Raw genomic sequence first — 12,850 nt, 5'->3', positions numbered from 1 at the left:
TATAACAGGACTGAGTGTCCCAGCACTGACTGTGTGTGTTTAACAGGACTACGAGCCCCTGAACTGACTGGGCGTGCATAAGAGGGCTGAGATTCCCCGCACTGAATGTGTGTGTACAACAGGAATGAATTTCCCAGCACTGACTGTGTGTGTGTAGAACAGGACTGAGTGTCCCAACAATGACTGTGTGTATATAACAGGACTGAGTGTCCCTGCACTGACTGCGTGTGTATAACAGGACTGAGTGTCCCACCACTAACTATGTGTGCATAACAGGGCTGCGACTCCCCGCACTGACTGTGTGTGTACGACAGGAATGAATGTCCCAGCACTGACATGTGTGCATGGCAGGACTGAGTGTCCCACAACTGACTATGTGTGGATAATAGGACTGAGTGTCCAAACACTGACTGTGAGTGTGTAACAGGACTGAGTGTCCCAGCACTGACGATGTGTGGATAATAGGACTGAGTGTCCAAACACTGACTGTGTGTGTATAACAGGACTGAGTGTCCCAGCAGAGACTGTGTGTGTGTAACAGCACTGAGCGTTCCAGCACTGATTATGTGTGTACAACCAGGACTGAGCATCCCAGCACTGACTGTGTGTGTATAACAGGACTGAGTGTCCCAGCACTGACTGTGTGTGCAACAAGACTGAGTGTCCCAGCACTGACTGTGTCTGGATACCAGGACTGAGTGTCCTACCACTGACTGTGTGTGTATAACAAGACTGAGTGTCCTGGACTGAGTGTGCGTGTAACAGGGCTGTGTCCCAGCACTGACTGTGTGTGTTTAACTGGACTGAGTGTCCCACAACTGACTATGTGTGTGCAACAGGGCTGAGTGTCCCACCACTGACTATGTGTGGCTAACAGGACTGCGAGCTCCTGCACTGACCGTGTGTGCGTAACAGGACTGCGATTCCCCACACTGACTGTGTGTGTCTAACAGGACAGAGTGTCCAGCACTTACTGTTTGTGTATAACAGGACTGAGTGTCCCTGCACTGCTTGTGTATGTATAACAGATCTGTGTGTCCCACCACTGACTGTGTGTGCATAACAGGACTGAGTGTCCCTGCACGAACTGTGTGTGTATAACAGGACTGAGTGCCCCAGTACTGACTGTGTGTGTTTAACAGGACTGCGAGCCCCTGAACTGACTGGGCGTGCATAACAGGGCTGCAATTCCCCGCACTGACCGTGTGTGTACGACAGGAATGAATGTCCCAGCACTGACTGTGTGTAACAGGACTGAGTGACCCAACCCTGACTGTGTGTGTTTAATAGGACTGCGAGCTCCTGCACTGACCGTGCGCGCATAACAGGACTGAGATTCCCCACACTGACTCTGTGTGTATAACAGGATTGTGTGTTCCACCACTGACTGTGTGTGTAACAGGACTGAGTGTCCCAATAATGACTGTCTGTGTATAGCAGGACTGGGTGTCCTAGCACTGACTTTGTGTGTGTAACAGGACTGAGTGTCCCAGCACTGACTTTGTGTGTATAACAGGACTGAGTGTCCCACCACTGACTGTGTGTGTGTATAACAGGACTGAGTGTCCCTGCACTGACTGTGTGTGTATAACAGGACTGAGTGTCCCACCACTGACTGTGTGTGTATAACAAGACTGAGTGTCCCAGCACTGACTGTGTGTGTAACAGGGCTGAGTGTCCCAGCAATGACTGTATGTGTGTAACAGGACTGAGTGTCCCAGCACTGACTGTATGTGTAACATGGCTGAGTGTCCCAGCACTGACTGTGTGTGTGTAACAGGACTGAGATTCCCCAAACTGACTGTGTGTGTCTAACAGGACTGTGTGTCCCACCACTGACTGTGTGTGTATAACAGGACTGAGATTCCCCACATTGACTGTGTGTCTAACTGGACTGAGTGTCCCACCACTGACTGTGTGTGTATAACAGGACAGAGTGTCCAGCACTTACTGTTTGTGTATAACAGGACTGAGTGTCCCAACAATGACTGTCTGTGTATACCAGGACTGAGTGTCCTAGCACTGACTGTGTGTGTATAACAGGACTGAGAATCCCAACACTGACTGTGTGTGCGTAACAGGACTGAGTGTCCCACCACTGACATTGTGTGTGTAACTGGGCTGAGTGTAATAGCACTGACTGTGTGTCTATAACTGGACTGAGTGTCCCAACACTGACTGTGTGTGTGTAACAGGACTGAGTGTCCCTGCACAAACTGTGTGTCTATCCCAGGACTGATTGTCCCTGCACTGACTGTGTGTGTATAACAGGACAGAGTGTCCCTACACTGACTTTGTATGTATAACAGGACTGAGTGTCCCAGCGCTGACTGTTTGTGTAACAGGACAGAGTTTCCAACACTGACTGCGTGCATAACAGGACCCTGACAGGTGATTCCAGAGAGAGAGTAATTTATAGAGTTATGAGCAGAAAAAGTCAGCTAGATATTATTGTAGTATTACTGGAATTCTTGCACAGACAGGAGAGAGAGGTTTTAGGTCTTTTTCCTTTCAGGCTAGGAGATATTCTGCTGTACTACTCTCACACAAACCCTGGTCACTTGGTCAGAAGCCAATTTAAATGTTGTTGCCAAACAGCTCCCTTGGTCCAGGACCCCTTTCCAGCACCATTCTGTCTTTCATGGCACACTCTCTTCCAGGATATCGACATTGTATGTACCCCTCACACTGTTCCAGTAGACATGTCTTTCAACTGTAGCCATTGTCATTTTCGTACACAATCAAACAGAATTAAAAAGATTTGTTCCTTACATGCCTCCACCCTTACAAGAGCTGAAGCGCCATTTGAAAATGTGTTTCATCACAAAGTATGTGACACATGGACAACAAATCAAACCATTCATCCTTCCTCTACCTTATACAATCTTCAACATTTCTTACCCCTTTAACTTATTTTAGTATTTACACCCGGGACAATGCATCCGCGATCACATTATCTTTACCAGCAACGTGAACAATCTTTACATTGAATGGTTGAAACAATAGACTCCATCTAAACAGACTCGCATTTTGAATTTTAAACTTTTCAATAACGCCAGTGGATTATGGTCAGCGTTTCTTTGTTATCGTGTCGGACATAACTTCAAAGTGTTGAAGTGACAACAACAATGTTCGAGTTTCTTTTTCGACTGTACAGTACTTTCTCTGATGTTGATTTCGTTTCTTGGAAAAGTACTCCACCGGCTTCTCTATCCTGAACTTATCAACTCGTTTAGCTAATGTAGTACATCCAGGTGTATCCCAGCAGTTCCCTTATACTTCTTAAGTAATCTTATTCTGCCTTTCCTGGGTCCTTCCTCTCAATATGAGAACAGAGTGTCTAACTGTCCCAGTATATTCAGATTGGTTAGTTGAATTGTAGGAGGTTCACTTAGAGCACTGTCTACTCCTCCCTCTACCCTACTCTTACTGTCTCTGTCATCCTCCATTACTCCTACCTTCTAGCACACTTGCTCTGTCCTATCATCTTCTTTGCGATGATATTGCTTCAACATGTTTATGTGACATAACCATTTCTTCTTTCTACACTCAGGAGTATCTATCAGATAAGTCACTTTACTAACTCTCCGAACTATCTTGTAGGGGCCGCTGAATTTCACTTTCAGGGGTTCACCCGGCAAAGATAATAATATCAATACTTCATCTCCTGCTTGGTACATTCTAGTTGTAGCATGTTTGTCTGCCCATCCATTCATTTTGGCTTGGGAAATTTTTAATTGCCCTCTTGCTACTTTACATGTTCCTGTGAGAAACATGGACATGTAATCCAACAGGAAGGATTCATCTTTCTGCTTTGGGAACTTTTCCTTCATCACTTTCAATGGGCCTCTTATTTCATGACCATAGGTCAATTCAAATGGACTAAATTCAGTCGGTTCATTTGGAGAATCTCTGGTTGCAAATAATAAGAAATCTAATCCTTTATCCCAATCCTTTGTTATTCATGGCATTAGGTCTTAATCATGGTTCTGAGAGTCCATAGAACCATAGAAAAGTTACAGCACAGAAGGAGGCCATTCGACCCATCTTGTCCCTGCCAGCCCAAGGACAACCAGGTGCCCTTTCTAATCCCACCTTCCTGCACCTGGCCCATAGCCCTGCAGTTTACAGCACTTATGGTGCAGATCCAGGTACTTTTTAAAAGAGTTTAGAGTTTCTGCCTCTACCACCAACTTGGGCAGTGAATTCCAGACATCCACTTCCCTCTGTGTAAAAAAGTTCTTCCTCATGTCCCCCCTACATCTTCTGCCACTTATTTTGAATCTATGTCCCTTGGTTCTAGAATTCTCCATCAAGGGAAACAATTTTATCCTGTCCACTCTATCTATTCCCCTCATAATTTTGTACCCCTCAATCAAATCACCTCTCGGCCTTCTTTGTTCTAAGGAAAATAACCCCAACCTATCCAATCTCTCCTCATAGCTACACATTTCTAAACCTGGCAACATTCTTTTAAACCTCCTCTGCACTCTCTCCAGAGCTATTACGTCCTTCCTGTAATGTGGTGACCAGAACTACACACAATACTCCAGTTGTGGCCTCACCAGTGTTTTATACAATTCCAACATTATATCCTTACTTTTATATTCTATACCTCTGGCAATGAAGGAGAGCATTCCATATGCCTTCTTTACAACCTTGTCTACTTGAACTGCTGCCTTCAGGGACCTGTGTACATGTACGCCAGGGTCTCTCACTTCATCTGCCCGTCTTAGTATATTCCCATTTATTGTGTAATCCCTGTAACTGTTTGACCTCCCTAAATGTATGACCTCACAATTCTCTATGTTAAAATCCATCTGCCAATTTACCGCCCACTCCACCAACCCATCTATATCGTTTTGGAGATTATGGCTATCCTCTACACTACTTGGCCAATCTTTGTGTCATCTGCAAATTTCCCAATCATGCCCCCCACGTTCACATCCAAATCGTTAATATATAACACAAACAGCAAGGGTCCCAACACCGAGCCCTGTGGAACACCACTTGAGACAACTTTCCATTCGCAAGGGCATCCATCGACCATTACCCTTTGTTTCCTGTTACAAAGCCAACATTTTATCCAGTTTGCCACATCACCCTGAATCCCATGGGCTTTTGCTTTCCTGACCAATCTGCCATGTGGGACCTTGTCAAATGCCTCACTAAAATCCATGTACACAACATCCACTGCACTACCTTCATCAACCCTTCTTGTCACTTCCTCAAAGAGTTCAATCAAATTTGTGAGGCAAGACCTTCCTTTAACAAATCCATGCTGACCATCCTTGACTAGTCCATGCCTTTCCACATGACAGTCAGATGGTATCTCTGTAAAGCTCCCTGTGTCTGTGGGTGATAGGCGGTAGACTTTATTGGTTTGATATCCAAACATCTGATTATGTCACAGAAAATTTTAGACATGAGGTTAGGACCTTGGTCAGATTGTATTTCAATTGGTAGGCCATAACGAGTGAAAAACTGAGTTAACTTTTCCACTACCACCTTAGCTGTAATTGTCCTGAAAGTAATAGCTTCTGGAAATCGGGTTGTCATATCCATGATTGTAAGGATATACTGATGTCCTGCTTTCGTTTTTGGTAATGGTTCTACACAATGTTTTAATACCCAACCTGAATGGTTCTTCATAAACTGGTATGGGTATTAAAGGTGCTGGTTTGATTATATGTTGAGGTTTACCTACTACCTGGCATGTATGACGTGTTTTATAAAATTGCACTACATACTTATGAAATCTTGGCCAGGCAAAATGCCTGTTTGTTGATGCTTGTGTTTTCCGTATTACTACATGTCCTGCCATAGGGATTCATGTGCTACTCGCAATATCTCCTTACAATATTTGGGCGGTACCACAACCTGATGAACAACCGTCCATTCCTCATCCACAGACCTGTGAGGGTGACTCAACTTCCTTATCAGAACTCTGTTTTTAATTTAATGGCATTCCGGAACTCCTTTTGCCTCAGCTTCAGTGTGAGTTGACTGTGCTAACTTGTTTAACTCTGGATCTGCTTTCTGAGCCTCAATTAGTGAAAACTTGCCAAACACTTCCTTTGAATGATCCTCACCCTTAAAGAAAGTTTCAGCTACTCTAACGTCTGCTTGTGGTACTACTTTGACCCCTGGTGATGGACTTTGTTTAGCCATTTCTCTGGTCACCACACATGGTGCAAAAATACCACGAACTGGTTCCAGGAGTAAATCAACTCCATCCACGGGTAATTCCTTAACAACTCTTACAACCACCGATCCAGACAACAAATCACACTCCAATTGCACTTTGTACGATGGAACCGACTTATACTCAGCACTTATCCCATTTACCAATACTTTAGCTTTCATTGAACTCCCTGGAGGGAAAACTAGGTCCTTCTCCAGCAAAAGAGTTTAAGTAGCTCCTGTGTCCCTTAATATAGTTATGGATTTAGCAGCATCATTTGATGAAAAAGGGGTTATCTTTCCTTTCGACGAAAACCCTTTATATCTGTCATTTACCTTATTCACTTCACCTGCATTCACAGGAGCGTTTACCTCCAAGTCCTTATTTTAGTTAAAGCTACAATTTGATCTGTGGCATTTTCTTTTTGAGTTCCCTTCTCCGACTCACTCTTATGAACTCCAATAAGTCCCATGGGCTTCCCTAGCAACTTCCAGCATTCTGAACAAATGTGACCCACATTATTACAATGGAAACACTTAGGTCTTCGGGTTTCACCTCCACCCTCAGTACCTTCCTTCCTGATCCGGGGAGGAGATGTCAAGGTATTCCCAGCTATCCATTCTTTACCCTGGCTAATTGCCTTCCTTTCACTCTCCCACTTTCTATCCTTTTCCAATTTATGTGGGTGATGGAAAAAAGATTTAGCTTTATGGATCAGCTCAGGATTGTCAGCCATTATTGCTGCCTGTCTAGCAGTTGCAACCCTTTGGTTTTCAATATGCATTCTTATTACAGAAGGCAGGGAGTTTTTAAATTCTTCCAAGAGAATGGTCTCTCTGAGAACTTCATACGTAGTTTCAACTCCTAATGCTCGTATCCACCTGTCAAAACTACTTTGCTTAATCCTTTCAAATTCAATGTAAGTTTCCCAGGCTGTTTCCTTAAATTTAGAAACTTTTGTCTGTATACTTCAGGAATCAACTCATATGGACTCAAAATGGCCTACTGCACCACATCAGGATCCTGAGAAACCTCCTCTGACAGTGAAGCATAAATGTCCTGTGCTCTACCTGTCAATTTGCTCTGTATGGGCAATGTCCAGTTTTCCTTTGGCCAGTTCATCTGTTTGGCTATCTTCTCAGATGAAATAAAAACTGATTTAACATCCCTTTTCTCAAACCTTGGAAGATCCTGCACAAATTTAAACATCTCCCCACTGGGTTCTGATCTGGAAATAAGTCCTGCCTCACCTATTGGTGTCTCTTTTTTAACTGTCTGCATTTTAATGTGGAATTCTCTATTTCGTTTTCTCTTTCCTTCTTTTCTAACTTTGTCGTTTCTATCTCCTTTTGAATTGCTCTCTCTCTTTCCTTTTCATTTTCTGCCCTTTCTGCCTGTTCCCTTTGGAATTCCCTTTCTCTCACTCCTTTTCTTTTTCTGCTGCCTCCAGTTCCAATTTTTTAATTTGCAGCTGAATTTGAGCCCATTCCAATGAACCACCCCTTGGAGAACTCGGTTTCTCGGGTATTCCTTCCAATTTCAAATGCTGTGCCATCTCTTCGATTATCTCTGCCTTCCTAGCTTTGGCAGGCAATCCTACTCTTAATTTACTTGTCAATTTGATTAACCTGGCTTTTGGGGTCCCTTGTAAAATTTTCAAGGACACCTCTTCCACTTGTTGGAAAGCTTTAGCAGTTTCCAGTGCCATCTTATTTTTGACAGTACAAACCTGGCGTTTGCGTTAAGCTTTTATTACTTACTAAATCTACACCCAAATCGTCACTGTCTTTTGTTCCAAAATATTTTGAACAAGCCCCGAATCTTCGTCACGACTCACTGGGGATAGCGCGCTGTAATATCAAGCCCCAATGCTCCCTGAGCCATGACAAATATGAAAAGTTTGATCACCACCTAACTGTTTAATTTAGGTTAATAGAATACAAGCACCAGGTTTGTAAACTTAATAAGTAAATAACTGTTTATTGAACAAATTGTCTTTAACCTGTGGCAAAAGAAAAAAATATGAACTGCTAATTTCTAACACTATAACTTAAACTCTACTCTTGTTAAGTCTCTATGCATACAAATACAAGACACATAAGCCACACAAAAACATGGATTTGAAGGGTGGATAAAACTGTTCAATAGCACCAATTCCGGAGAACAAGATTCGATGGGTTGATTTTGATCGACGTGTTTCAAATTCCTTTCAGTTCTTGTTGATGACATGAGGTGGTCTTCCAGCACTTTCAGTATTTGGTTCACTGGTTGAGCACTTACCTTTCAATGTCTCTAACAGTGATTTTCCCATTTTCCTCTTGACAAGGATTTTCAGAGAGAGAGCAGGTTATAGAGTTATGAGGAGAAAAAGCCAGCTAGATATTATTGTAGAATTACTGGAATGTTACACACACAGGACAGAGAGATTTTAGACCTTTTTGCTTTCAGGCTAGGAGGTATTCTGCTGCACTGCTCTCACACAAACCCTGGTCACCTGGTCAGGAGCCAATTAAAAAGTTGTTGCCAAGCAGCTCCCTTGGTCCAGGAATCCTTTCCAGTACCATCCTGTCTTTCATGGCACATTCTGTTCCAGAACAGCAACATTGTATATATCCCTCACACTGTTCCAGCAGACGTGTCTTTCAACCGCAGCCATTGGAATTTTAGTGTACAGTCCAACAGAACTAAAAAGATATGTCCTTTAAAGTGTGTATATCAGGACTGAGTGTCCCAGCACTGACTGTGTATATATATATATATATATATATATATAAAACAGGACGGAGTCTCGCAACACTTTGTGTGTGTGTGTGTGTGTGTGTGTGTGTGTGTGTATAACAGGGATGAATGCCCCAGCACAGACTGCGTATGTATAACAGGACTGAGTGTCCCAGCACTGACTGTATATATATATATATATATATATATATAACAGGACAGAGTTTCGCAGCACTGTGTGTGTGTGTATTTGTGTGTGTGTGTGTGTGTGTATATAATAGGACTGAGAATGCCAGCAATGACTGTGTGTGTGCAAAAGCACTGAGTGTCCCAGCACTGACTGTGTGTTTTTAACAAGACTGAATGTCCCAGCAGTGACTGCGTGTGTATAAAAGGACTGAGTGTCACAGCACAGACTTTTGCAGATTTGTTCAGTGTTTCTTTCAATTTGATACTATCCTTTGCTTCTTTATTCAGCCACGGATGATGCTTCCTTCTCAAATAGTTTTTATTTACTGGGATACATCTTTGCTGAGAGTTATTAAGTATTTGTATTTATTAAGTATCTGTACTGCCCTACCTTTTAACCTAGTTTCCCAGTTCACTTTAGCCAGCTCTGCCTACATACACTTATAATTACCCTTATTCAGGTTTGAAACTCTAGTCTTAGACCTGCACTTCCCCCCCTTCAAACTGAATGTGAAATTCGATCGTGTGGTGATCGTTGTCACCTAAAGTCTCCTTTACCGTGAGGTTATTGATTAATCCTGTCTCATTGCACATTCCCAAGTCTAGAATAACCTGCTCCCTGGTTGGCTCTAGAACGTGCCGCTTTAAGAAACTTTCCTGAATTCACTGTATTAACTCATTATCCAGGCTACATTTGCCAATCTAATTTGTCTAATCTAATGTAGATCAAAGTCACCCATGATTATTACGATATCTTCCTTACCCACCTCATTTATTTTTTTCCTGTATGCTCTGTCCTACAGTGTAACTACTGTTAGGGAGACAATAAACTACTCCCACAAGTGACCTCTTATCTTTCCTATTTCTTATCTCTACCCAAACTGATTCTATATCTTGCCCTGTCTCACGACCAGACTAATGACTCCTTGGTTAAAAGAGCGACCCACCACCTTCTCCTGTCATTCTGAAATGTCAATTGCCCTTCAACATTCAGGTCCCAGCCTTGGTCACCTTGCAACCATGTCTCTGTAATGGTTATCAGGTCATACATATTTATTTCTATCAGTGCTAATAATTCACCCATTTTGTTATGAATGCCATGCGCATTCAGATACAGAGCATTTAACACTGCTTTTTTACCATTTTTGCAATCTGGCCTTATCTGCTGATGCACTGTTAAATTTGTACTCTCTGTCCCTTCCTGCCACACTCTGGTTACTTTCACCCAATCACTATCCTGCTCTAAAATCTCATTGTTACACTTTGATTTACCACATCTCCTCTTGCATGATTCCTTCCCCTGCTCCGACCCCCCCACTATTTAGTTTAAAGCCCTCTCTACTGCCCTAGTTATATGATTCACCAGAACATTGGTCCAGCCATGGTTCAACTGAAAACCATCCCAACAATACAGCTCCCACTTTCCCCTGAACTGGTGCCAGTGCCCCATGAATCGAAACCCATTTCTCCCATACCAGTCTTTCAGCTGCACATTCATCCCTCTAATTTTATTTACCCTATGTCAATTTATTCATGGCTCAGGTAATAATCCAGAGATTGTTACCTCTGAGGTTCTGCTTTTTAATTTAGCCCCTTGCTCAAACTCCCGGAGCAGAATCTTTTTAATTTAGCCCTTTGCTAAAAATCTCTTTCCTAGTCCTCTCTATGTCATTAACATGGACCATGACAATTGGATCCTCCCTCTCCCACTGCATGATCCTCTCCAGCCCAGAGCAGATGTCCTGAACCCTGGCACCAGGCAGGCAACTCAGCCTCTCTACTGAAGAGATCTGTGTTAATCTTCCTGACAATACTGTCCCCAACTACCATTACATTCCGAATAAGTCCCCCAACTTGAATGGCTTCCTGTACCACAGTGCCTTGGTCAACTCACTTATCCAACCTGCAGCCCCTTCTTTTGTCCCCACAAGCTGCAAGAACCTTGAACCTACAAGATTCAGCAAGGGCTGAGGCTCCTCCACTTATACCTTCTCGATCCCCTTACCTGCCTCACTCACAGTCACACCCTCCTGTGACTGACGACTGACCAAATCAGAAGACCCTATAACCTAAGGGGTGCGACTGCATCCTGTAACAAAGTGTCCAGGTAACATTTGCCCTCGCTGATGCATCACAGTGTCTGCAGTTCAGCCTCCAGCTTAAGACACTCCTCAAGCCGCTGACACTTAATGCAGATGTCTTTGCTCGAGGTGACACTGGTGTCCAAGAACTCCCACATTCTGCAATTACAAGACATCACCTGCCCTGCCATCTTTATGATGTGTTAATTCATTTATTATTTTCTTAATTAATTTATACTTAATAAATCCTACTAATCTGACCTGAGACCGAACTCCATCAACTGCCTTTGACCCCGATCCTTAATACCTTTGGAGAACAAAAATCGATCAATCTCAGGTTTAAAATTAATAATTGATCTAATATCAATTGCCATTTGTGGAAGAGAGTTGCAAACTTCTACTGCCCTTAGTGTGAAAAATTGTTTCCTAATTTCACTCCTGAAAGCTCGGGCTCTCATTTGTAGACTCTGCCTGTGAGTCCCAGACTCTCCAACCAGTGTAAATAGCTTCTCGCTGTCACCCTCTCTCTGTTCCCCTTAACATCTTAAAAATTTTCATCAAACACCCCCTTAACCATCTAGATTTCCCAGGAATACCAGCCCAGTTTGTGTAATCTCTCTGCATAATTTGACTCTGGGAAATCTAGACTTCACTCCCTCCAAGGCTCATATGTCCTTCCTAAGGTTTAGTTCCCACAACTGTTCTCAGTAACCCCAGGGGTGGTTTAACCAGAGCTTTGTCCAGCTGAGGCATGAGTTTACCCCCTTGTATATGAGTCCTCCAGATAGACTGAGACCACCCTTCACCATTCCTCTGCAACCCTCACTATCCCGCACTCTCCCTCACTATCCCTCACTCTCTCTTACTATCCCTCAATGTCTTCTACTATCTCTGACTATCCCTCATTCTCCCTCACTATCTCCCATTATCTCTCACTATCCCTCACTCTCCCTCACTATTTCCCACTAACACTTACTACCCCTTACCATCCCTCAATCTCCCTCACTATCTCAAACTACCCCTCACTATTTCTCAGTAACACTCGCTATCCCTCACTTTCCCTCACTATCTGTCACTATCCCTCACAATCTACCACTATCTCTCAATCTTTCTGATCGCTCATGATCCCTCACTAACTCCCACTCTCCCTCACTATTTCCCACTAACACTCACTCTCCCTTACTATCCCTCACAATCTCTCGCTAGCCCTCACTCGTTCTCATTGTTGCTCACCCTCCCTCACTACTGCTCACTATCTCGCTCGGTCATTAAATAGAAAAACTTTAATCACTTTGATCTAAAATTGATACATGAAAAATGTTGCATGCATTAATTTTTAATCTTCAGAGAAATTGATTCACTACAATTTACCAATTTCGCAGAGTGAAGATGTTATTAAAGTTCCTGAAAATACAAGTAACCAAACATCTACACAGGTAAGAACTGGGAGAGTATTGCAATGACAGTGTGTCCCATCATGGACTATGTGTGTATAACGGGACTGAGTGTCCCAGCACTGACTGTGTGTGTTTAACAGGACTGAGTGTCCCAGCACTGGCTGTGTGTGTATAGCAGGACTGAGTGTCTCAGCACTGACTGTGTATTTGTGTAACAGGACTGAGTGTCCCAGCACTGACGGTGCGTATAACAGGACTAAGTGTCGCAGCACTGACGGTGT

At 43.2% G+C, this 12,850-nt stretch overlaps 1 protein-coding gene across 9 annotated transcripts in view; it reads left to right on the top strand.

The window, feature by feature from the left end:
- The window catches only part of serpinf2b (serpin peptidase inhibitor, clade F (alpha-2 antiplasmin, pigment epithelium derived factor), member 2b), a 99,240-nt gene that overhangs the window by 25,785 nt on the left and 60,605 nt on the right, over nucleotides 1–12,850 (top strand). For 8 of the 9 annotated variants that reach the window (XM_078548335.1, XM_078548329.1, XM_078548334.1 and 5 more), the window contains one exon: nucleotides 12,555–12,608. The exons of the other annotated variant lie outside the window; for it this stretch is intronic. In XM_078548335.1, the coding sequence (XP_078404461.1) occupies nucleotides 12,555–12,608 (54 nt within the window). The remainder of the gene's footprint in view (nucleotides 1–12,554; nucleotides 12,609–12,850) is intronic. 9 annotated transcript variants of the gene reach the window in all.

This window comes from Cetorhinus maximus, chromosome 9, assembly GCF_964194155.1.
Source record: "Cetorhinus maximus chromosome 9, sCetMax3.hap1.1, whole genome shotgun sequence".
NCBI classification, from domain to species: Eukaryota; Metazoa; Chordata; class Chondrichthyes; order Lamniformes; family Cetorhinidae; genus Cetorhinus; species Cetorhinus maximus.
The sequence above is the reverse complement of the archived record's forward strand: the minus strand, read 5'-3'. Positions and strand labels throughout refer to the sequence as shown.